Genomic DNA, 26,462 nt, shown 5'->3' with positions numbered 1-26,462 from the left:
TTCAAACTAAATCTAGAAAACATTGTAATATAAAGTACTAATGCATCAATAACCCCCAGCCAATCATAACGCGCCCTTCCTGCTAGACCATGACGTCACACAGCGCGGCTTCTCTACAGGTGATTGGTGCCCGGCGCCGACCAATCACAATCCGTCCTTCACAGCAAAGTTGTTAACCCCCAACAGTAGCACTTTGCTTTCCACCTCTCTAGTTTCAGCTGCTCGGCTTCTAGAAACTAACATTTAGAGACTAACCGGCGGGATTAAAGATGATATCGACGGTGATTATCGATCGGACGGAGATGATCGATCAGACCGAGTTGGGATTGAGCGGAAGGACTAACACCCATGTCGGCTCGCACTGCTTGCGTCGTGGGTCCGATTCCCCGGCGTATTTACCCGTGACCTGCGCTACATGTCCCCGGTCCTGGTCCCGGGTGGGACCCAGGCCGCCCGGGGATGAATTCCCGGCCTGGTGAGTCTTTATCCCGGGGTGGGGGACCGAGCGGCTTCCCCGGGAGGGCCGCTCCGTGATGGGGCTTCTGGCGTCAAATGATTTCAGACACGCAATCAAATTCCTGGCTGGCTGGTAAGCTGGCTGCTGTGGTTCATATTATGCGGATAAAAGCTCTGAAACTATCTACTTAACCCGGGTTAACCAACCAGCCGGTCCTGACGGCATCAGGTCGGATCGTGTTTAGTTTGGTGAAAGGAGGAGAGGTCGGGACTAATGCTGTCTGTCTACCATATCTCCAACAGTAGGCTGGAGTTTTTATGGGGGTTAGACGGGCTCTAATGGGGTCGATGTCTCCTAACTATGAAACTTGTCCAACAGGAGCTTGAGGCGGATTGTTTGGAGAGTTTAGTAGAGGCGATGGTCGGTGATCTTGTGTTATAAGACTAATGATCTGATCATGGCTTATTATTGAGTGGTCAAACAGCGCCTCCCCGCCGTGTGGCGGACGGTGGGACTGCATGGCCCTGCACCCATCCTCCTCTCCTCCTTAACCCCCAAACTGCGTTTTAAAAAAAAAAAAAACCTTTCAGAAAGTTATGTTGCATGTTGAAGAGGTAGTGGAACTATTGTTCGGCGGCGACAACCGATGTCTTGGTTAAATGAATGATTAGTAGGTCATAGACAAGACATAACCTTGACTTCGGATATGTTCTGCTTTATCCTGCTCTGAGGGTCCATGTTTCTCCTCTCCTGAGGACCTCTCTGAGCCTCTGTCATGTCCGCTGGGTTGGTTACGAGATGAAGGGCGATTCAACTATGAGCTTAACCTTCCGGCGTCGTGAGACTGTGAGCGATGTCAACCCACACCCACCCACCGTCACACAACATCACTCCTAAACACCACCTCGTTCTGGTCTCTACCGTACAGGCTCCGGTAGAGACCAGAACGAGACGTGTTGTTTCAGGTCTCCTGTCGGAGATTGTGCATCTAGGTTGAAAAAGTCTCCAACACTTTCAAAGCAGGCAGAATGTGGAATAATGCGCTGGACGAGCTCATGTTGATGGTTATATTATTATTGTTATAGTTGTGTGTGGTCAATATTATTCCTCCTCCGTGCGGTCATTATTATTACTCCTCCGTGCTCATAGTTATGTTACTGCCGCTCTTGAATCCAAACCTCGTCTTAATTGAAATAGGAATATCCCTGGTTTGGATTTGTTTATAAACGATCTCCCTAAATCCTCAAGGAGACGTTATAGTATTCATGACGACTGGTTTTCAGTTGAATACTACGTCGGGACCACCAGCCCTTGATAAGTCCGACTCAGCTTCCCCTTGTCGGAGGTGAGAACATTGGTTGAGCCAGCAGGGGGCGCCCGTATTCTGACGCAGTGCTGTCACTGGTCTGATCTAAGCTGTCGCTAGATAGTATACTGTCTCTGAGCTGTCACTGGTGTGTTGTCACTGTTTTACTGTCTCTGATCTGAACTGTCGCACTGGTCTACTGTCACTGGTCTACTCTGATCTGAAATTATTCAATCCTAATCATTTTCTCCTGAAAAGTAATGTCCATTAGTCAGATAATTTGAAGAGCTCACTAATTATAATGCCATTATGGCAACTACCTCTGTCCTAGTTTTGGGTCATGTATTAATTTAGATGGCAAGTGAAAACATCTCAAATTTAATTATTCCAAAAATGTAAACATTAATTAAATTGCTGATAAAAAGCTTTACGATTATAATTTTGAAGTTCTAGGTCCGTTGATATATTTGAAGCAGGGGAATGAAGTTCAAACTATAACACTTTTATTTTAAAATATTTTATTATTAAATATAATATTTAAAATACTTTCATAAATTGGTAATCAAACTTATTTACAAATTACAACCGTTTGATATAATGCAGTACAACTTCTGGCAAGAGAAAGAGTTCAACCATTTCATTAACGTCATTGTCACATTTTAATGGACTGCGTTAAACCTCTTAATTATATAGGCCTACATCATATTGAATGTAATTTAATCATTTAACCTCGGGGCCCTCAAGAGATGATCTGCAATGAAATCATAATTCAGTTATTAATGCTATATTTATTTTTAAGGACACAATGACGATTGAGTTATTGTAAATTGTCAATCATAAAAAACAATTAAACATTTCAGCGATGCGCATTTTTATTATATTTTGTTCTCTGATTCGTTATTTTAATTATTCATTATGAATAACAACGCGACCTGAATACACTCAAAGTGTTCAATTTCTTTAAAAAAAAAATCGAAATCTAAATTCTCGTCATTTGTGTTATTTCAATGTATTATTTATTTGTGTGTGTGTGTGTAGTGTGTGTGCGTGTGTGTATGTGTGTGTGGAAAGCAAACCCCCCCCCCCCCCCCCACCACCAACAGCAGCGCCGCGAACGCGCAAGCGCTCGGGAGCGCGTGGGAATGGTCGGCGGGTGAACGGGGGGCTGGACCGGCTGGACCGCTCCTAGACAACCGGAGCAAAAGACTTTTAAATGTCCGCCATGTTGTCCATGGCGTACTGAACCAGCGGTGAGGGAGCGCAGCGCCGGGAAACACGAGTCCGACAGCGAGCGACCAACAGCCGGGCCTTCCCCCGGCTTCCCGTTCGGCGACGCCCTAAACACGGCTACAGCCCGTCGATCCTCTTTAGACCTGAGAATAATAAGCGCCACAGAGTCCCCCATGACAGCTCTGCCCGGCGCCGCGGTCAACGCTCGGAGCTCCGGTACATTCGCTCCGCGACTCGCGCTGTGAGAATATGAGCAAACTGTCGTTCCGCGCCCGGGCGCTGGACGCGTCCAAGCCGCTCCCCGTCTTCCGCTGCGAGGACCTGCCCGACCTGCACGAATACGCGTCCATTAACCGGGCAGTGCCGCAGATGCCAACGGGGATGGAAAAAGAAGAGGAATCGGTATGCTTTAATCGTTCAAAAAAGCTGTGAAAAATAAACGTTTTTGCATATTCTTTTCGACATCAGGGGTGTCCCTCTCTTTTTCTGCGCAAGCTTTCACAAAATGGCTGCCGTTTTTTTTTCCCTACCAGAAACACGACGAATTCTGCGTGTAAAACGCATCAATATATAGGTTTGGCACACGGTCTGGCAGGGTATGCGTGTGTTTTTTCCCGTTTGGGTGTAATATATCGGTATGGGTCGGTTGTGTATGGATGGGACTGGTTTGGGAGTACAAAGGAATCACGTGATTCTAGCGCTTCGGACATTTTGTGTGCGGGGATGGGCGCCGTGTGGGCGTCATGGCGGCGGGCCGGGGACGGGGGCGCTGGCGGGTCCTCATGACATGTGGCCGAGCAGCCGGAGAGATGTCAACACACGCCGGCTGACAGGCAGGGACACCCCGGCTGACAGGCAGGGATACCCGCTACCTGGTAGCTGTCACTTATGACAAACATGCTGTTGTTTGAACGCCCTACTTTACCTAGTGATAAACCAACCGGAGAAAGTAATATGAAATATTTAATATTGGATTAGATATTAAATACTGTTTGCGAATAGGGTTGTCCTTGTGGGTTTCTGGGTGGTTTTTCATGATTAAGCCTCCTAGTTTGGCTATTGTTTATTGTGTTCACCAGTAACTCAAGGGGTGTGTGTGTGTGTGTGTGTGTGTGTGTGTGTGTGTGTGTGTGTGTGTGTGTGTGTGTGTGTGTGTGTGTGTGTGTGTGTGTGTGTGTGTGTGTGTGTCCGGAGGAAAATTAATAATGTTAAAATGACAGGTAGGCTGTCGATCATCAACCATTCGCTCTTGTTGATTGTCAGAATATATAGTCTGTCTCAAAGGAGTTGCAACGTATAATAAAAAAGGCCCGGGAGCTTTTTATAGCTGTATTGTTATTCTGCATGCACTTGTTAACTGTATGTCCAATGACACCCTTTGAAGTTGTAGAATAAATAATTACAACCACGGAATTAATATCTGTATTCATAGTTCCTTGTTATGGGTCAGAGTTTAGACTGTCCAATAACCCATTCAACTAATTACCTCTATCAGTAGCTTGGTAGCATTCTGTAGCTATGCCCTAAGATATTATTTTTCGTACATTATCTGCCTATTAACAAAGAAATATTAATACTGCATAAATAGAAGTAACTTCATTTAAGTGGACTTTAATTTCACACCTGGGACAAATGTGTCTGAATCATAATAAATTGTAGATAACGTACACTACCAGCCTAAAAAAAAATCTGCTCATAAGAATTCCACCCCTCCATAACGCGGAGATGAAAGTGTGACACCGTGACAGTAACGCGGCGTGATGTCTCGGTTCTCGGAGCCGCTCTAGTACAGCTCTACTACGGAGGTCCCTGGAGGCCAACGGTTCAGTGGGTCAGATGGCACAGCAGGTTGGCAGCACGTGCCACTCCACAGGGGCCCTACGGCCGGAAGGGAGGGAGGCTTTGAAGTCTGCTCTCCCAGCAGGAGGGATGTGTTGCATAACAGTCCCTTATACCGTGCACAGGCACCGGAGCAGCCCAGCTGTATGTTGGAAGAGAAACGTGCAAGTGGAAAATGCATTGAATACGGAGGGCAATGTTTGGTGCATTTTGTTCTATGGAGGCTAGTTTGTGTCAGGTGGTAGCAAGGAGGGTGGTGGGTGCCCGTATTACACTGCCTAGCCTTTGCGCTGTGAGGGTTCAGCTGGCATGATGTTGATTGGAAGCTAAATGCTAGCCTGTCCCAAGTTTCGACTCCGCTCCAGTTATCTCCTACACTGTGGTCAGTAGTTTGCTGGGGTGAACAGCCACTGAATCAGTGTGTGGTGCAGCCTGGAGTATTGATCTCCAGTTTGGTGCTGACAGATAATCAATTGATTTGAAACAATTCAAAGTGCATTATGTGAAACGTATGAATGAATGAATGAAGGGCATCCATCGACGAGTACTACTGAGTGAATCATGTGGGGTACAGAACGAACCACGATGCATAAACAACCAGAACCTCACTACAGAACCCCACTGCAAAAACAAGAAACTCACTACCGAACCCCACTGCATATCAGTCAGACCCTCACTGCATAAGCAACCAGAACATCAATGCAAAAAAAACAAATTCACTGAACAAAACTCTTATTACATTGAGGTCAACAAAGAACCGTTAATGCTGGTTTCTTCTATATCCCACATCAACCTTTTGTTTCTCCAGTCACCCAGTGTTGTGATATGAAAAAGCAATGGACTGTGTCACTAAATCGTCTGCATCAGAAATATCCTGGAAAGGGTAATTGTAGTCCATGTGGCCAGAGCCACTCCAGCCAGGAGCCTCTGTGTTGTCTTTGGTCGCACTGTGTTTCCCCAGATGGTTCCTCAAATCACTGTCGCGTGCGGTTATGTAATTGGATGGCCTGTTGTTGTAGGCCTGTCTGCAACCTCAGCACCACACCAGGTTTTCTGTCTGTTTTGTCGGTTGCTTCTTGGACCAGGGGCTGATCCTTGTTGTGTCACAAACCCGTGGACGGCCCCTGTTTTGTCGGATTAGGGTAGTGTGTGTGTGGACCAGGGCATTGTGTGTTTACATCTGGTTCTGGGCCGTGCATGAGCCCATAAACGCCTCTATTGCCGCGGTCTCGTCTCCTGCTGTGTGACCTCACTGAGGTGGAATGTAGGGTCATGTGACCTCTGTCTGAAGTGTGTCTGCAGCATCTGATTGGTTCCTTCAGCAGTGGGTCCTTGTATTGACAAGAGGTGATTTGTATTGCAGACTAATGTTTTTTCCTGCGCTGTGGCAGATTGTGTTTCGGCTGCATGGATGGAGGAATGGACTGGGAGACCTATGTCACTAGTGAAACCTGGCTGCTGCGTATTCTGCTTGTTTACATGCACTTAGTATCTTAGCCATTAATATGTTTGAATTGTGTTCTTTTAAACTGTGCGTAACATAGCTTTATATGTTATAGCTTAAATGTTTTCTTTATTTATTTGGCTTTAAATGTGGGTTATGACCTGTGGGTCGACCTATTGATACATTTAAAAGGTGAGCAATGTATAAATATACGTGACGTCACTTACATTCAGTTGTGATATGGTAAATAATTCTAAGCTAGGCTTCACCTTCCAGCCTCTAGTGTGTTTGACGTTGCTTATTTGCTAGGTCAGTCTGCAAACCTGTCAAAGCCGGTAATGCAACCTGTTTTGTTTAAACTCAACAATATAAACTTGCACATGCTCCAGAATGTACACCCGTTCGTTCACACAGGGTACTTTTTACTCTGGTGAGGGAAATGGTTTCAGTGGAGCCTTGTCTCCATTACAGAGGGTCTGTAAGGAATCTGGGAGATGGGGCCCAGGCCGGCGTGCTATTGTTGTTTGCTAGCGGAGTGATTAATCTGGAATGGAAATATGACTGCTTTGCAATAGCATGTGAATGTATAGGGGAAGGCACGGGGAGCGCTGTGTCTGTGTGTAAAGGAGGGTTTATTAGGATGGGCTGGCCAAGCTTTAAGATCACTGGGAATTGAGAGCTTGACTTTATATGTATGTAACCTGGATAGTTTCCCATATCCCCAGTCATATTATGCATCTAGTCCACAAAGCACAGATCTACCCCTGGTTACAATGACAGCCACTTTTGTTGCAAGGGTTTTGTGATGGTTTCATGTCCTAGTGGACAACTGTAGCCTAAACCTTCTGCTCTTTGCTAGTTCACCAGGACTTTGGAGTTACAAAATTGGAGATAAGTTTCAATAATAACCTTGATTGTGACCTCTGTACGATTTTGGGTTTGCTAGGCTACATTATCATTGCAACTCCACCCTAGCATATTGGAATTGCTATGCTACTCTCAATTAGCTTCGGGTGAGTGACTGTCAAATAACGTGCTTCCATGCCCATAGTCCTTATGCTACAGTAATTGCCGTTATGTGATTGCATTTGCAATTATGTATTATATAACATCAGTGCATGATTCATACCAGGTCAACCGTATGCAGCGCAGATGGGTTCTCCATTCAAATCATTCTAGTAGTGAGGAGGCTGTGTTTTTAACAGTTATACTCTCATCACGGTTTATGTCAAAGTGGAGGCCAGGCCATGTATTATGAACTAATTATTTACATGGCGGAGACATCTTGCTCCTTTTCAGTTAAGACTAGGGATGCACCGAAATGAAAATTCTTGGCAGAAACCGAAAATACTGAAGCAGTTGGCCGAAAGCCGAAACCGAATACTGAATGTGGCTTTTGCTGTTTTACATTCATTTTGCTTTAATTTTTCACCATTGCATAAATCAAACAATTAAATGTCCTTTATAAACTTTTTTGTCTTGCTTTTCAAAATAAAAAATCAATTACAAATTTGATACAAAATATTTATTTAATACTGAACGTTTTCTAACATTCAGCAGACCTTATAGCAAGAATTTAAGAATGAATGTACCTTTTTAAATAAATGAGTAAAACATATTTATTTTTTATTATTTATTTATTTTTATCAAAAATAAAAATGTTCGTGTGTTATTTTCTGCCTTTCTACTCCTTCGGTGGCCGAATATTCGATGGCTCTCCCAATGGGTGAACGGCGATGTTTGTGAGTGTCATAGACACTAGAGTTCCGACACGGTCACCTGTAGGCTGTGGTCCTCCACTACCTTCAGACAGGAAGTGCTGTGGGGTCGAGATGATGCCTTAAATTAGAGGTTGATCTTTGGGTTCAGTTCACAACCATTATCCTTATTCAGTTGGTGGCCATCTTTGCTCTAAACCCAAGCAGGGTAACTGAATTCTGAGTAATTCCATTCCATTACCCTGCTTGTGTTTTGAGCAAAGATGGCCGCCAGGTGAATAAGGATAACGGGTGTGATGGTCTCTGTCTTCCAGGGGCTGGTCAACCTGCTAGGGACTGACGGTAATCTCATGCAGTTTCCTATGCGTCATCTCTCGTTCCCTAAAGGACTTCATTATTGAAGTTTGACAGCCTGTTCTCCTACAGTCATAAGGGTTTAGGGGTTTTAAACGGATGCATGCAGACGGACTGTTTGTCATAGAATGAGAACCAATCTTTCTAGTGCTTTATCCTTTAGTTTTAAGAGTTCCTACCAGGTGACGTGTTTTTCTCTTCATGACAAAACAAGTGACTACTGACTCGGGCTGAAGACCCCCGTTGAAACATAAGAAAAATTCCGGAGTAAACACCGGAAAATCTCCTATCCTTTCCATGTTGCATGTCACCAACCTGCTGGTCAAATGTGTTTGTTTTGAATGAGCAGTGGGATGACTGAACAGATTTACACAGAGTTCTGTCTACAATCTACTGGCAGCTTTCTTCCTTCCTCTCCTCAACTCATCCTTCCTTTCACTTCTCCTTCTTCCTTCCTTCTCACTTCTCCTCTTCCTCCTCCCTCTCCTGCTGCTGCTGCTGCTGTCTGGTGGGAGAAATCATGTTTGCTCCAGAGATGTCTTGAATAAAGACGGCAGCACACTGCCATGACAACCTGCTAGCCGCAGGCACGCTGCCCAGATCTGGGCTACTACTACAGCAGCAGCTGACTGATGAGGCCTGATATAGCATCCTAGCATACTCTGCTACTGCTAGCTCACCACCCCCAACCAGGCACTCGGGTCTGGCAGGTCCTGGTGATTTTCTTGTGGGAATAAAAGGGTGTGTGTGTGTGTGCAGGGTCCAAAATAAACACCTGCCACTATCCAACTTTTGTTGGGAACTTTTGGCAGGTAAAAAAGGGTTACACATTCCTTGGCCGGTAGTTCATCCCCGCTGGCAGGTAAAAAATGAAACATTTCTAAGTAAACGTTTGGCCATTTGGATGCAGGTGGTGGTAGATGCACAACAAAAATAGTTGAATGGCTGTTAAACTGTACCAATTAAACAATAAACTGTACCAATTAAACTCGAGTGTGTGTGCGTGCTGCGTGTGAGAGTGAGCATGCTTTCACAGATGTACAAACACTATATGTCTGCTGAATGTTTCTGAATGCTGTTAGTTTCTCCCTGTTCCTGGGTATTTGCGGTAAGCTATCCAAAGATTGTATTCTCTGGTTGGATGTTTAAAGCAGATGAAAAACAATACTGATTTGCTGAGCAAAAGTGTTATGGTACCCTGAGCACTCGATTGGTTCTCTACGCCGCTGTCAGAGATTCCTATTGCTTGCTTGTTTACATCCTCTGTAAATGGAATATTTCACAGGCCGGTGGTAATAAAAAGTTAAGTGCGTGCTTCTATTCTAAGCTGAGCCCCAGTCAAGCAGGGGTATGTTTGACAGTTTTGTCTGTCAGTTTAATGGGGGTTAAACTGTGAAATTAAAATGATCCATTATATTAAATTCAGGTCATGTCACCCAAATCTTGTGTGGAACTATTCATGAGTAATCTCAGACGGCTGCTAACACAAAGCTAGCAGGATTACTGTTGGAGCGTGGATGCTCATTTCAAATCACAGATCAGTCAGGCATAATGGGTTCCTGAGCCCGTGTTATGAATTGAAACACCGTGACTGACATCCTAGGAGATGTCTGCTCTTTCCGGTCACGATTTTGTGGTTTCATTAATATCTTCCCCAACCCCATATTAAATGCTGGTTCCTGTACACTGGGGTTGTAAATCTGTAAATTAAATTGAAGCAAACCACCGCTTCTTCCCCCTACGTTGTGAACATGACTGCTGGTGTGATTTGTCTTTCACTTCGATTGTTCACGTCGGACTTCAGTGATGTCGGCTCAACCCAGATAATCCAGGGCTCTGGCTGTAGCACCCACCTTACCCTACACTTTCAGCCTTGTCTCATCATGTACACCTGCTGGGGTAGATTGTTGGGGCTCATTGATGGGTCCATTGATGGGTTCACCTGGTGACCTCTCATGGGTTCAGCACCTGGTGACCTGCTGGGTTGGGCACCTAGTAGGGAAATGTATAATATGTTGATGCACAAAATAACAGTGATCATGGAAAAATGGAGACGTCAGGAAATATGAAGGTGTTTGAATGCTTTGTTCATTTCATGGTAAATTGAAATCTGAAAGTGTAGGGTGGCGGTCTTGGACCCGGGCCGTTCTAAGGTTCTCCTGATCAGAACAGCGCCCTGTGTGACCCGGTTCCTCCTCTGGTTCCTCCTCCTCCCCCCAGGAGCACCACCTCCAGCGCGCCATCTCGGCCCAGCAGGTGTACGGAGAGAAGAGGGACAACATGGTGATCCCGGTGCCCGAGGCGGAGAGCAACATCCCCTACTACGAGGCCTTCTACCCCGGGGACTTCAACATGCCAAAGCAGCTCATTCACATACAGCGTGAGTAGAGCCCTCAACCTCTGCATGGTGGAGACGTCAGGATCCTCCTCCTCATCATGAGGGTTCTCGTCAGAAGATCATTAAGATGTTCTTCATGGTTGATCATTATCAAGATGTTCATCATGATGATCCATCAAGATGATCCATCAAGATGATGACCCTGAAGACGGTTATGATGAGGGTCATGATGGTGGAGGACATTGCTTTTGCTCATAAAAAATACCGCCTGCATGTAGCAAGGTATTTTAGATGAATTTTGAGGGAGGACTACTAGTTAAGACCGTGTGTGTGTGTGTGTGTGTGTGTGTGTGTGTGTGTGTGTGTGTGTGTGTGTGTGTGTGTGTGTGTGTGTGTGTGTGTGTGTGTGTGTTTGTGTGTGTGACCTCATGTAACACTGGTCTAAAGACCGCTTGGGTCGGCGTATCACAACTGACTGAAGAGTAATGGAACAATATTCTGTTTTAGTTGCTCTTTTCAGACTAGCTCTCTCTGCTGTTTGCGTGGTTGGCTTTTACTTTGAAAAGCCAAAGGGATCAGATGATTACAGTGAACCTGCTGAGGAGGTCAGCTAGGAGAGCGTTATATCGGCCTATCCTAACGTAGGACTTTATGTTTCACTTGGAGTCAGGGGCTGTTGTCTTTACAGGACCCCTGTCTTGTTGGGCTCAGTATAGAGCAGGAGACTCTTTTAAAGTGTGTTAGTTTAGTTAAGACACTTTAACGGCCCTGTGTGGTTGTTCTGTCCGCTCGTCTTGAGGCCTCTTTAAATGTACTTTATTTTCTTTATAATCGCTGGATGTTTCCTAGTGGGGATGACTTAATAAAACCAGGACTGAGGTGTAAACTTGTTAGATGCTCCCTCTAGTTACTAGGTTAAGGTTATCTCATCACTATCAGCTTGCACAAGATAGAAAGTAGTTAGTTGCTGTGTGTGACTACTCACCACTTTCACTGCTTAATGATTACCTCATTTTAAGTACAAAGAATCACATTGATCAGTGGGTCAATGTGATGCAGCGTTTTTATTGACCCCCCTGGGCTAAAGAGACACGTGTGTGTTTTATATTTATCAATGGAATAATTTTTGGTCCATGATTCTTCGAAATGTTTCAGGGTGATCCCAGCCAAAGGTTCTGGGTTCAACGCCTTGAGTTTGCAAGCATACCTGCTCATTTAGGACATGCTTGGAAAACCTCTCTAGACGTAGTCTTCTGAAATGACTAGATGGAGTTGGGACTGGTTTCCTGTCCTAACAGTAAGATGGTTTAGTCCCTGTACTGGAGAGAAGGTACTGGGCGCAGGCTGAAGTCTCAGCTGAAGTACGGCCGGTCTCTGCTGACTGGTAGGAGGGAAGCACCCCAGGAATCGGGCAGCTTTATTCTCTTCATTGTGTGTCTTCATGTGTCTTGTGTTTATTCTCAACGGTGTGTTTTTGTGTGTCTTATGTTTATTCTCGATGGTGTGTCTTGTGTCTATTCTTTTCATGTTGTGTCTTGTTTAATGTTGTGTTTATTCTCTTCATGTTGTGTCTTTGTGTTTCCTGTGTTTATTCTCTTCGTGTTGTGTCTTGTTTTTTAATTTTATTCTCTAAATGTTGTTGCTACATGTTTTGGTAATTCTCACGTGAATTGTTTGTTGTTGTGTTTATTCTCATGTTGTGCCTTGTTTGTTCTTTATTCTTCTTCCTATGTTGTGTTGCCCTAGTGTTCTTGTATGTTTCAGATAGCCTTGTGGTGTGTGGATGTAGTTGAGGACAGAGTTGTATCTTCAGCTGAAATCCCATATCTGCGCATCCGATCTTGGTTGAGATTTTAGGTCAGACTAGCCCAGGTTCAGACTGTTGGGATGGGCTCGCAAATTCCAATCTTGTTGGCGACGAGTAGAAACTGAACAATGTGGATCCTTATCTCGATTTAAAAGGTGTGGAGGATTCAAAAAACTTTGACGGTGATATCGCATTGGTTGAGCTCTTATTTTGAAAGGGCAGGGGCTCCACAGACTGCAAGTCTACAACATGGCCCTGCTTTCTAAAGTGGTTCCACCTGTTCTACTAAACCACGGTACTTGCAAAAAGTAGGTTGAACGACGGCTAGGCAGGTGGAGCACTATATGCTTGCTAAGCTAAGGTAGCTAAGCTAAGCTAGTTTAGCGCTACACAAACGATTGCTAGACAGAGAGGCCACTATCGGGGTTTTTTACTCCATGGCTGTTCTGTCAGTGATATTACCATCCTTGAATAGGAAGCGAAAGATGCAATCACTTAAAATTAGAACTGAAAGTGTCAACCATAACCACAGCCGAAACGTGTTGAGGGATCCCCATCTCTAGCCGCAATCAGTCGATATTTAACCAACTGGTTTCGTGTATTCAAGTATTCAAGTATTGGGCTGCTAGGCTAGTCCTAATGCTACACATGTGGGTGTTGCCATGGAAACGGGGATCATCACTCCCTGATGTGGTCAGAGGAGCTTGTTAAGTGAGACGTGATTATACGAGGTGGAGAGTTGGCATGTTGATGTGTTAGGATTTTACCTAGAGGGAGGCCAGGGGGGAGAGGGGGAGAGACGGGAGGGCTGATGAAGGGGAGGCAGACTAGAAATACATTAAGGATGCACTGGTCCCATACTGCGAGGAGGGATTCACTGGGCCCATACTGGGAGGAGGGACCCGGTCCATACTGGCCCAGAGTGCCGTGGCTGGGGTCTGTGCACAGCTATGATACTCATCTTTCCTTTCTCGTCCAGCCCTTCTTGTTTAGTGAAACCCAAGCTTCCCATCAGCCAGGAGGGAATGGGTGATTGTCACCTCAGCACTGACTTGGGGGTTTGTTGTACCCTGTGTTACATACACATTACTATCCAGTGGTTAGTGGACTGTGAAGGCCAGCGGGCGGATGCACACTCATGTCGGCAAACAGGGCTGTTAAATCAGGTCAAGAATTTATTAAACACATGCAGTACAACGAAGGCCTTTGAAATCTTTATTTGAGTACAAAAGCCAAAAATCATTGGCGTCGAAACGGTATTCGGTATCGGCCCATCCAAAGATGTGGCGCAACCCTAGCATCCACCTTCTGATTGGTTAAGACTTCAGGAAGAACAGTTATTCTAGAACATGTTCAATGTGTTACTAAATACGGACTGCTTGTACCTCGCTGAAGGTCCTTTTGAGCCTCAGGGAATCTGAAATAGCCGGCGTAGAAAGGGAACTGACACTCTGGGCTGTTTAAAATCCCGGGCTAATCAATTTTCATAAATCCTGGACTGGAACTTCAAGTCTGTTCCGGCGGAAGCGGAGTTGACATCTTTGACATTTTATCCTCTGAGTTTTTCCACACCCAAAGATGATCATTCTTGGCTTGTGAGGATTTGTGTACAGAACCATATTTGGTCCATATGATTGTGTTGGAAACCAATGTGGAGTAGCAGGTTTCTAGAGGGGGGGGGGGGGGGGGGGGGGGGGGGGGGGGTGTGTGTGTGTGTGTGTGTGTGTGTGTGTGTGTGTGTGTGTGTGTGTGTGTGTGTGTGTGTGTGTGTGTGTGTGTGTGTGTGTGTGTGTGTGTGTCACTCCGGTCTGTATAAATCCTCAACCGCCTCAAACGTTAATTCAACTAAAGTCTGACGAGGTTTAAGCTTGTGTTGATGTTGAATACTAACTGCTATTGACGTTCATAAATGTTATGTAGTAATTTGCTACTCCCTCAGCTTTGAGAGGGTGCAGGCTAAGCTAGGGGAGGGCTAGGCTAAGAGAAGGCTAATATAAGGGACGCCATTGTTTGAGTATGAGCAAACTTCAAAGCGTTAGAGGTTTTCTCCATCACAACGATCTGGTCAATGTCTAAAAGTGGAGCGGTTCAGAACACCAGAGGTGCTCAGTGGGTTTGCTGGTCTGAAGCAGGACTTTAACCCCCCCCCCCCCCGTTGTCTTCAGCTTTCAGCCTGGACACAGAGCAGCCCGACTATGACCTGGACTCGGAAGACGAGGCCTTCGTGGTCAAGCTTAAGAAGAAGATGGAGATCAGCTTCCACCAGTTTGAGGAGATGCTGGACCGCCTGGAGAAGGGGAGTGGACAGCAGGTGGGTCCTCTAGCACTAATCTAGCTCAATGTCTGGGGGGGGGGGGGGTGAGTTGTCCTTCTTTGATTGAACCAATAAGAACTGACCGTCTGATCAATATTAATTGATCGATTGCATAGAATCGTCCCCCTCAAAGCTGGCCATTTAAAAGGATCCCTATGTGAGGTCAATTATTCGTGTGTGTTTCTGTACATGGATATCTTGAAAGCCTTCTGACCTGGTGCTGGTTCCTCAGCGGGACCAGACCTTCTGACCTGGTGCTGGTTCTTCAGTGGGACCAGACCTTCTGACCTGGTGCTGGTTCCTCAGTGGGACCAGACCTCCTAACCTGGTGCTGGTTCCTCAGTGGGACCAGACCTCCTAACCTGGTGATGTTCCTCAGTGGGACCAGACCTCCTAACCTGGTGATGTTCTTCAGTGGGACCAGACCTTCTGACCTGGTGCTGGTTCCTCAGTGGGACCAGACCTCCTAACCTGGTGCTGGTTCTTCAGTGGGACCAGACCTCCTAACCTGGTGCTGGTTCCTCAGTGGGACCAGACCTTCTAACCTGGTGATATTCCTCAGTGGGACCAGACCTCCTAACCTGGTGATGTTCCTCAGTGGGACCAGACCTCCTAACCTGGTGCTGGTTCCTCAGTGGGACCAGACCTCCTAACCTGGTGCTGGTTCTTCAGTGGGACCAGACCTTCTAACCTGGTGATATTCCTCAGTGGGACCAGACCTCCTAACCTGGTGATGTTCCTCAGTGGGACCAGACCTCCTAACCTGGTGATGTTCCTCAGTGGGACCAGACCTCCTAACCTGGTGCTGGTTCCTCAGTGGGACCAGACCTCCTAACCTGGTGCTGGTTCCTCAGTGGGACCAGACCTCCTAACCTGGTGATATTCCTCAGTGGGACCAGACCTCCTAACCTGGTGATGTTCCTCAGTGGGACCAGACCTCCTAACCTGGTGCTGGTTCCTCAGTGGGACCAGACCTCCTAACCTGGTGATGTTCCTCAGTGGGACCAGACCTCCTAACCTGGTGCTGGTTCCTCAGTGGGACCAGACCTCCTAACCTGGTGCTGGTTCCTCAGTGGGACCAGACCTCCTAACCTGGTGCTGGTTCCTCAGTGGGACCAGACCTTCTAACCTGGTGATATTCCTCAGTGGGACCAGACCTCCTTACCTGGTGATGTTCCTCAGTGGGACCAGACCTCCTAACCTGTTGATGTTCCTCAGTGGGACCAGACCTCCTAACCTGGTGATGTTCCTCAGTGGGACCAGACCTCCTAACCTGGTGCTGGTTCCTCAGTGGGACCAGACCTCCTAACCTGGTGATGTTCCTCAGTGGGACCAGACCTCCTAACCTGGTGCTGGTTCCTCAGTGGGACCAGACCTTCTAACCTGGTGATATTCCTCAGTGGGACCAGACCTCCTAACCTGGTGCTGGTTCCTCAGTGGGACCAGACCTTCTAACCTGGTGATGTTCCGAAGTGATACCAGTCCTTCTATAGGGTTTCCGCGGGGTTGTTAAAGGTATTAAAAGGTAGTGAATGAAATAGCCCAAATTAAAAAGTACTAAACGTCATCTGACGAGGTATTACATTTCCAACAAGGCCTTTGAGTTTTCATTTTTTGTAATTTACATGCAGGCCTATCTCCTTAAAATTTCTAAAACTTGCGTGGAATTATTTTTAATGATGTCACGTTCTACACGCGGCCAATGATGTACATGTGCAGAATGATCGCAAAAAGAACATTTGTTTGACTGGTTGCCATGGTTATCTGTGTGGTTAATTTGCAGTTGCGGTGTTAACTAGCGATGTTGTCAGCTTACTGTTCCATTAAACTGTAATCAGAAAATGCAGTTATATGCTATAGACCCTATAGATCTGTTGTATAAAGGCTGGGACGAATTTCGAATTATAAATATGTACACTTTATGTTGAAAGTATAGACTGTCACGGTTCCCATTGAAACGAATGGCGCGGTGATTATTCTTCAAAACGAGAGCTGGTAAATTGCGAGTTTTGGGGCTCTAGAGTCAATAATGGCGACGCTATCGAAATTTTACCATTGTGGTCGTTTTCAGTTCAGACGGTCCCTAAGCTCACAGCTGAAAGCCGACCGCTCATAGAAGCCAATGCAATTCACCATTCGCTAAAGACGGCTTGTTTGGATGAAAACAATGCCGTAGCTGGTTCTCTCGGTTACTACAATGAATTGTTTCACAACGATGTTTCACATTTGATCTATTGAACCGCAAACTCTGAATCTGCCAATTTTATGTTTCCAACTTTACCGTAGTTCCTCCGTTTATATGCTTTACTCACAGGTGTGTGAATTGACCTGGATATGAAGCCTCCATAGTGCAAAATAACATTTGTTTCTAAAGAGATGACGGAGCTCTCCTCTCCGTTTATATGCTTAATTACTCGGGTGTGTGAATTGCCCTTGATATTAAGCGTCCGTAGTGCAAAATAATATAACATTAGTTTTTTAAAGAGATAAGAAGGAGCTCTCCTCTCCTCTTCGTTTATATGCTTTACTCACAAGTGTGTGAATTGACCTGGATATGAAGCGCATATCCAGCGTCCGTAGCGCACAGAATGTTATATTGTTTTGCGTAGCGCAAAATAATATAACATTCGTAATTTAAAGAGATAAGCTGAAGCTCTCCTCTCCTCTTGTTAAAAAAAAGAAATTCAGCAGCAGCGGTCATATCTCAGCACTTAGCAGCGCCGTACCGCCGCAGCTAGGTGCATATACTGTAGGGGGAACACTGGAATGAGAAAAAGCATAATTATTAATGTATTTGAATTGTTTTGTTATGGTGGCAAGAAGTATAATAAATGGGATAATCAGTCCTAATAAAACTGTTTGTGCAACCAACGGCACAACAAGACATGATTGCGGCTCTTGTCGCTCTCGTCTCTTTCTGCATTTGACATGCTTGCAGAGCGGGGAGTGACGTGGACTGATATTCCCCCTATAGAGAGAACACTGGTGTGAATTTGCACTACGGTATCTATTTGGACATTACCGTGTGACCGGTAGACGGCCGCGTTTACATGGACACTTCTGATCGATTAGAAGTGGAAGAACAGTTCAATTGGAATAAAAAATGATCATATATACGGCTGAATCGGAATACAATTATCTGATCGGAATATAATTCCATGCGGAATAGTAGAGGTGGTGTATTCCGCTATAATCAACATGTATGCACTTATTCCGATTGGTTTGGGGTGGTTGCGGTAACTTTTATAACTTGGAGAGATGGCATCAGCAGCTGCAGTATTTCGCATTCGTTCAGTCGGTACTTTTATGCATACCGAACTTGACCGCTGTCAAGGAAAGTGGATTCTTTGCCTGATTCACATCTCTCTTAACACTCTGTAAGTAGTCCGGTGACTTATCAACCCCAGCGCGTCCGGTTTTCTTAGCGACGTCAACGTCTTTGGCAGACTATTTCTCTGCTGTTTTGGCACGAAGCTGTGTAATAATGTATAGAACGTCGCCGGTCATTAACGAAAATTATTCCCTTCAGGGCGAAGCAAGACACCTCCGCTCCGCATCGCGGCCCGGTTCGCCCTGTCGGGGCTTATTTACCTGATAATGACCTGCGTTCTGTACTACAACATTATCCCTTACCTATATCATATAAGTCCAGACCAACATAACAGTTGTGCGAGAGAGACATACGAACGTAGGCTTACCACTTTTGTAAATGCCATAGGCCTATATACAGTACATTCAGATTCCATGATAGGAATAGATCTATTCCGATTTAGAAATCTAATCGGATCAGAAATGTCCATGTAAACGCGGCTAGTGTTGTGTGTAACGCGTTACTACGCGGTACTTTTTCATGTAAAACCTTTACACTGTAGTAACAATATTTAACGAGGTAATAATAAATTTACTTCAACACTGGAAACAAAAACTCTCTGGCACTCTGTCTATGTCTACTTTGTGACATTTTGATTAAAAACTATTGACCAAGTCCCGTTGGGATACCTTGATTAATCCAACTCCTATGGTCTCTCTCTCTGTCTCGCTTTGAAGTCGTGCTGGTATTAAAAAAATATGGTGAAGGTATTAAAAAAGGTATTAAAAGGTAGTAAATTCAACTTAAGAATTCCTGTCTAAACTGTTCTAACTTTGTTGCTCTCCCCCTCCCCAGCTGGTGAGTCTCCCCGAGGCGAAGCTGCTCCTGAAGGAGGACGACGAGCTGATCCAGGAGGTGTTCGACTACTGGAGCCGCAAGAGGAAGGTGGGCAAGCCGGGCTGCCTGCTGGCCGTGGTGAAGCAGGAGAAGAGGGACGGATCCAGCACCAGCGACCCCTACGTGGCCTTCAGGCGGAGGACCGAGAAGATGCAGACCCGCAAGGTGAGCGTCGACAGGCTTGAGAGTGATGGAGCTCATAGCCCCCCGCTGGGGTACGGGCGTCTCTCTGAGGGGCCAGACCAGCTGAGGTTTCTTTTCCTGGACATTTCCTTCATTTCTAAACAGAGTCAAACTTCTGCCTTGATTTTTCAACTGCTTTTTTTAGACTGATTGTGCCCCCAAGTGGCCAAAAGGAAAACTGCACATTATTAGAGTGGGCTGGGGAAAAGACAAATGGTATTCTGAAGAATGAGTCCTATTTCATCCAGATACTAAACATTTAATGGTGAACACTTGAATGGTCATCAAACAGGTCATTATATAGTTAAACGTAATGAGACATTCCCATTTTCGATCGAGGTAATCCATGTTGAATGAATTTAATGGTATAGGCCTATATTGTTTATGAGGCATAATTTTCAATACGTTTTGTATTAGTGATACAAAATCTTGTGGTATTTTATGGTTTATGAAGAGCTATGATATATATATATATATATATATATATATATATATATATATATATATATATATATATATATATATATATATATATATATATATATATATATATATATATATATATATATATATATATATATATATGAGTTGTACTAAATCTTGTGGTAGGTTATTGTTTAGGAAGAGCTATGAAATACATATGAGTTGTACTACATTTTTTTGGCATGTTATTATTTATGAAGAGCTATGATATGAGTAGTCTTAATCTTGTGGTATTTTATATTGGATATGGTATAAGATGTGCTATGTATAATATATTGTTATAGTTATACTAATAGTTGTATGTTGGGGTCTGTATTGTTTAAGAAGTGCTATGTATAATATATGTGCTGCAACAGTTATACTAAATGTTGTATGTTATGGTTTATGAAGAGCTCGGCTGTATAACGTACAGTATAACATGTGTTGTAACAGTGATGCTAAATGTTGTATGTTATGGTTTATGAAGAGCTCTGCTGTATAACGTACAGTATAACATGTGTTGTAACAGTGATGCCCCCCTTGTGTGTCCCCCTCAGAACCGTAAGAACGACGAGGGGTCGTACGAGAAGATGCTGAAGCTGAGGAGGGACCTGAGCCGAGCCGTCACCATCCTGGAGATGATCAAGAGGAGGGAGAAGAGCAAAAGGGAGCTGCTGCACCTCACCCTGGAGATCTTCGAGAAGAGGTAGGACTCCCCCTCGGAGAGGGCCCTGGCCAACAGCCTCCTAGTACTCCTCTTCCTCAGAATCTCCTGCTCCTCTTCCTCAAGCCCGAGTCCTCCTAGCTCCTCTCCTCTTCTTCAAGCTCACCTCCTCTAGTGCTCCTCTTTCTAAAGCTCTCCTCCTCCTAGCTCCTCTCCTGTCCCTAGCTCCTCTCCTTCTCCTTGCTCCTCCTCCTAGCCCCTCTCTCCCAGCTCCCCTCCTAACGTTGACACCTCCTCCAGGAACGTGATGTCTGACTACAGCGGGGAGGTGATGGCGGAGGTCCTGGCCCAGCAGGCCCTGGTCAAACCCCAGATCATCCCCCTGGTCCCCATCGTCAACCAGTACCGCCACCAGGACCACCTGGACCTCAAGGTGAGAGCCCACATCCTACCAGAGTCTGCCTACCTTGTATGTTGTACGTCCTGATGCTAGTTTCAGAAGCGAAATCCAGACATGAACAGAGCAGGTGTCCATGTTCTCCTATGAGGGCGATCCGTCCCCACATCGGGGCCTGTGTGTCTCAGGCTGAGTAGTGCTAGTCCTGCCGTCTCATCAGAACCTGGTTGCGTTCAAAGCCCTGGTCTGCTGCCTGATCACTGGTGGGACTGCCTTCATACCTTGGATGGCGTGTGTCTTCGGAGACCCCTGGGTTGAAGCTCAGCTGTAATGGAGTCTGACAGCCACTGGTGTCCTCGCAGCGATCCTACGGGATATTGTCGCTTTAACTTCGAGCGTTATTCCAATAAAACTCAATGAAACCCAATGAAAACTAAGACTATCAGTTGATCAAAACAAAGTGGAGCAGTTGTCTCCGCCAGCTCCCATCCAGCCAGGAAAAAGATCCCACTGGGAAATTCCTTTTTCCCATTTCATATTTTTTCCGAGGCCTGACACTCTCTCCGGGCCAGCTAGTCTGAACGGTTCAGACTGAGGATTTGAGTCGACTTCAGTTTCCAGACTCATTATCAGCGGTGGATAGAAGTCTCACCTCAAGTTGGTTTTGATGTTTACTGTTGCCGTGGTAATGTCAAAGTGATAACCGTGCATGCGGGTTTGTGTGTGTGCAGCCTGAGAAGGCGGAGGTCCCGCGGCAGAAGAGGAAGTACGAGAAGAAGCAGAAGGTGGTTGCCGCGGCGCCTGGCCTCCCCCACCACCCCGGCCCCGCCCTCTTCAACGCCAAGGACCTCAACCAGTACGATTTCCCCAGCTCGGACGAGGAGCCCTACGCCCAGGTACACTCTCTCACCCTCTCACCCCAAATACTCACTCTCACTCACTCATCCCAACTGCTCACCCTCACCCAACTACTCGCCCAAATACACTCACTCACACACTCGTCCCAAATACACTCACCCCAAATACTCACATTCGCACAACTCACCCCAATTTCACACCGTTAGTCACTCTCACTCACACACTGAGTGAGAGAGTCACTCACCCAAACGTTCAGTTCACCCTGACTACACTCCCTCGCACTGGTAGACGTTCCTCCTGACCCCTGTGTGACCCCTGTGTGACCCCTGTGTGACCCCTGTGTCTCCAGCTGCACTCTGGGTCCTCGGAGGCGGAGGAGGAGAACGACCCCGACGGCGTCTTCGCCTTCCGCAGGAAAGCAGGCTGCCTCTACAACACGGTAACCACGGCAACGCCACCGCCGCACTTCAAATCAACGTTCATTGATGTGGCACCGCAATCCTGGGTCAGACCTGGTCCAAGTGGTCCACAGTGTTTATCCCGGGGTCAGACCTGGTCCACGGTGATCGGACCTGGTCCACGGTGATCAGACCTGGTCCACGGTGATCAGACCTGGTCCACGGTGATCAGACCTGGTCCACGGTGGTCAGACCTGGTCCACGGTGATCAGACCTGGTCCACGTGATCAGACCTGGTCCACAGTGATCAGACCTGGTCCACGTTGGTCAGACCTGGTCCACAGTGGTCAGTCCTGGTCAGACCTGATCCACAGTGATCAGACCTGGTCCATGGGGCTCAGACCTGGTCCACAGTGATCAGACCTGGTCCACAGTGATCAGACCTGGTCCACGTTGGTCAGACCTGGTCCACAGTGGTCAGTCCTGGTCAGACCTGATCCACAGTGATCAGACCTGGTCCATGGGGCTCAGACCTGGTCCACAGTGATCAGACCTGGTACATGGTGATCAGACCTGGTCTTGGTCCAGACCTGGTCCAGGGTGCTGATCCCGGTCTCTGTCCCCCAGTCCCTCCAGGAGCGTGTTGGGTGCTGGCCCTGGACGGATCCGTCGGAGGGTGGGGTGGAGGACGGACGCTACCGCTACAGCCTCGCCACCCTCACCATCCCCCGACGCTGCCTGGGCCTGGCCCGACGGAGGATGGGCCGGGGCGGCAGGTAAGAACCCCAGCCCCCCCTCTAGTAGTCCGCCGCAGTGCCGCGATGGGACCCCCGTACTGACTGGTCCTGTGTTCCAGGGTTCTGCTGGACCGGGCGCACACGGACTACGACAACGTGTTCCACCGGCTGGACCCGGAGACCCTCCTCCTCCCCCCCTCCCGGGCGCCTCCTCGTCTCCTCCCTCCTCCTCCCCCTTCGCACTCGGCCCTCACAGAGAAACTCTCCAGTACCTCAGACACGAATACCTCGGAGCGCAGGAGCGCCTCCACCGCGCCCCCCGCCGGCGGCTCCTCCTCCTCCTCCTCCTCCTCCTCCTCCTCGTTGTCGCGCTGCTCCTCAGACCTCAGTCACCTCCTGTTGAACATTAAGGCGTGCCGCTGGCGCCACTTCCGGCCTCGAACACTACCGCCGCACGCACTGGCCGACGCCCACCCCCTCTTCAGACGCCTCAGCCGGGGTCTGAGGCGGCCCGGCCCGGACGGCGGCTCCCTGGGAGGCCCCGCGGCCCCTAGCAGGCCGGCCCCCCCTCCCGTCGTGGGTGAGTACCATTGGACCCGGGGTTCTGCAGGACCTCCTCGTTATGGTAGACTCACTACAGCTGAGGTCGGGACTGTTGTCTTTGGCGGCGCAATGCTAGCTAGTATGTGCGTAGCGCTGGGCTAGGCTTAGCGCTAGCTGGTAAAAACTAGCAAGCTGACCATTAGCTGACCAAGCGATGTTTAGTTGTGTCGATGGAGTGGCTAGTCTGTGCGTTGCCTTGGACTGTATGTGTGTGTATTTATGTGTGTATCTTGACTGTGTGTGTGTGTATCTTGACTGTGTGTGTGTGTATCTTGACTGTGTGTGTGTTTTTGCTCCAGCGCTAACAGCAGAACAGTACCAGCATCACCAGGACCAGCTGGCCCTCATGCAGAAGCAACAGCTGGAGCAGCAGACGCACAGCAGCACCGCTGCCCACAGCGCCCCTGTGAGTCCTCCCTTCGCTGTCATTTCTCTCTTCTGAGTCTTTGACTCTTTCCTTTCCTTCTTTGCTTGTCATTCCAACCATCACCTAACCCCTTCCCTCTCCCTCTCTCTCTCCCTCCTCCTGTGTACGCTGTGGTCTCTCGCCCCAGGGCCTTGTCTCCAAGACGTTGGACGTAGCTAGCGCCCAGCTGGCTGCATCGGCGCTGCTGACCAGCGAGCAGGTGCTCGCCTTCAAGGCCAAGGAGGACACGCCTCCGGGGGGCGGAGTCAATGGCGTCCTGCCTCCCTCAGGTAACCTTGACGACCCGAACTCCCTGACCTTTAGACCAAACCAAACGGCGGCTTAGCGGAATAAACTTGAGTCCAGAGGGACTGACCGAGCCTCTGGTCTTAGTGGTTAAAGGAGACACTCTTTAACATACTCTACGTATGCGTGTTCCGGATATGGTTTACTAATTCCCAACCTCTCTGTCCGCCATCTCAACCTCTCCCTCCCCTCACCCTTCACCCCCGGCTCCAGGTGTTTTCAAAGGTCTGGTCCTCCAGAGCACAGCGTCCCCCGCCCCTCCCTCCAACACCGCCACAAGCTCCGCCTTCCTCCATCCTGGCAACGCCCTAAACTCCGCCCCCAGCTCCAATAACAACGGCACCAGCCACAGTGTCATGCCCAACACTCCCACGGCAACCACTCAGGTGCTGCTAGGCAACAACAACAGTCTCCGCCTGGCGCTGCCCAACGCCAAGCGGCCCCACGGCTACGCCCCCCGGACACTGAGCAGCGCCGTGACCACGTCGGCCCTAAAGCTAGCCGCCGCCGCCAACTGTCAGAAGAACAAGGTCCCCGCCAACTCGCCCTCGCCCATGGACCTTGTGCCCAGGTAGGACCAGGTGCCGAGGTGGGACCTAGCATCTTGGGGTTTGAAGCCTTTTTTAGATAAGAAGCTAGCTATAATAAAATAAAATACTTTTAAACTATTGGTTAAGTGAGCTAGCTTGACTTTGGAGCTAACTTGTGATGCGCTAGCTTGGTCGTAGAACTAGCTTGGAGTCAGAGAAAGCTTGCGATGACAGTATTAGCTTGGCATTAGAACTTGCTTGGTGTTGAGTTATTCTTTGCATTTGGAATTGGAGTTTGACGTTAAAACAACTTGCATGCTAGCTCTGATGTAACTTGCTCACCGTCTGTCCTGCATTTGATCTTCAGGGAGAACCACGATCAAGACCAGCCTGCGCTGAGCAGCCTATCAGAGAACACGTTGGCCATGGAGGTCACGTAGCCCCGCCCCCCAGGCCACGCCCACCTCAGCTCCACTCTCTTCCTGGTTGGCCCTGGAGATGCACTGCGCCTTTTAAGAGCCAAGAGTCCAGGCTGCTGGGCGGGGACGGGGTGGGGGGGGGGTTGCGCACGGACACACGCACACAAACACACACACGCCGTCTCCACGGCAACCGTTTCGGGACTTAATTGCAATGCTCGTCTGGTATGTTTTTTGTTTCCCCCTCCCTAATTGGTTACTGTTGATAAGAGATGGATGTGTGTAAATTATGACCTTGGAGACGATGTGTACAGAAATGCATATTTGTAAAGCCCCCACCCCCCACCCCCTCTTGTATATAACATTACTTGAATACAGAACTGTTCATCTGTGAGGTTTGCACTCGGATGTCAGCGAAAGAACAAATATCAAATTTAAAATAGAAAATGTGTTAAACTGCAACGTGTGTGCGTCGGTGTGTCTGCGACTGCGTGTGTAACAGCGTTTGTGTGTGCGTCAGTGTGTACGTGTGTGAGTGCGCATGGTTGTGTGCGTGACAGCGTGTGTGTGTGCCTGCCACAACGGTCTGTTGTATTTATTGTGCGTGTTTATGAGCCGTTCTTCCTTTAGTCCCTCTTGTGTTCTCCGTGCCGTCTGTGTTTAGCACTAGGTGTATCCGTCTCCCTGCGTTAGTCTGTATGTCGTGAGGGGAAGGCCTGGTCCTCGTCTCCAGTCGGTCCATTTTGTTCGTGTTGAGTCAGTGATGACGTTGCGTTTATCAAGGTTCTGAGTGACGGAAGGGCCTCTCCCCCCCGCACGCACCGTAATGGAACAGTCCATCTGTGGCGTGATGTTTGGCAGTTGGTTTAATCGGTTTCCCACACAAGCTCTTCCATCGTAAATTATTCCAGAGACGAGAAACAAAGCGTCGGGAAATTGAGTCTGGTTCCCTGAAGACTTGGCTGCTTCTGACGTATCTAAGCACTATGATTCATCTATTTAGATTTATTTTTTATTGATGCTGCTTGTTTGTATGATTTTGGGTTTTGTTTTTTTCTGGTCTGTGCCAGTCGGCACTTTTCTACCCTCAAGGATAACCCCACCGTCACATCCACCTCATTTTGTGAAAAAGATATTTTTGTAAGAAATGTTTTGTTATGATTGTATGTCTCCTCCTCGAAGAAAAAGTCACTCTTTTGTCACTTGTCAATCTAAAAAAAAATGTAAGGGAGAAAAATCGCAGTACTTGTCTCGACATTAATCATCATTCCAGTTTTGACGTAATACAAAATGAAATAAATAAACAAATGTATTAAGTGAAATGACAAAAAAAAAAAAAAGTTAACAAACTGATTATTTTTCCTTGCTTTGGGATGTCTGAAGGCCGGGCAGACGCTAGTGGAATCTGGTGCCTTCTTTGGAAAAAAAGATTCAATAAACTCCATGCCCTCTCTTCTGTGAAGAGTTTGGTTCTGAACTAACAAA

General features: G+C 47.3%; 1 protein-coding gene across 2 annotated transcripts; it reads left to right on the top strand.

The window, feature by feature from the left end:
* The first annotated feature begins 166 nt into the window (after positions 1 to 166).
* Positions 167 to 26,462, top strand: LOC115548828 (enhancer of polycomb homolog 1). Of its 2 annotated transcripts, none has more exons than XM_030363690.1 (14): positions 167 to 475; positions 10,569 to 10,728; positions 14,659 to 14,804; positions 18,973 to 19,179; positions 20,217 to 20,365; positions 20,624 to 20,756; positions 21,452 to 21,616; positions 21,928 to 22,017; positions 22,604 to 22,752; positions 22,833 to 23,293; positions 23,616 to 23,722; positions 23,871 to 24,012; positions 24,242 to 24,599; positions 24,926 to 26,462. In XM_030363690.1, the coding sequence occupies exons 2-14, from the start codon at positions 10,629 to 10,631 to the stop codon at positions 24,996 to 24,998; spliced, it is 2,280 nt and encodes a 759-aa protein (XP_030219550.1). In that variant the 5' UTR covers positions 167 to 475; positions 10,569 to 10,628; the 3' UTR covers positions 24,999 to 26,462. The 2 variants fall into 2 exon arrangements, with proteins under 2 accessions (XP_030219550.1, XP_030219549.1); XM_030363689.1 differs by lacking the exon at positions 167 to 475 and adding an exon at positions 2,873 to 3,395.

Source organism: Gadus morhua, chromosome 8, assembly GCF_902167405.1.
Source record: "Gadus morhua chromosome 8, gadMor3.0, whole genome shotgun sequence".
NCBI classification, from domain to species: domain Eukaryota; kingdom Metazoa; phylum Chordata; class Actinopteri; order Gadiformes; family Gadidae; genus Gadus; species Gadus morhua.
The sequence above is the reverse complement of the archived record's forward strand: the minus strand, read 5'-3'. Positions and strand labels throughout refer to the sequence as shown.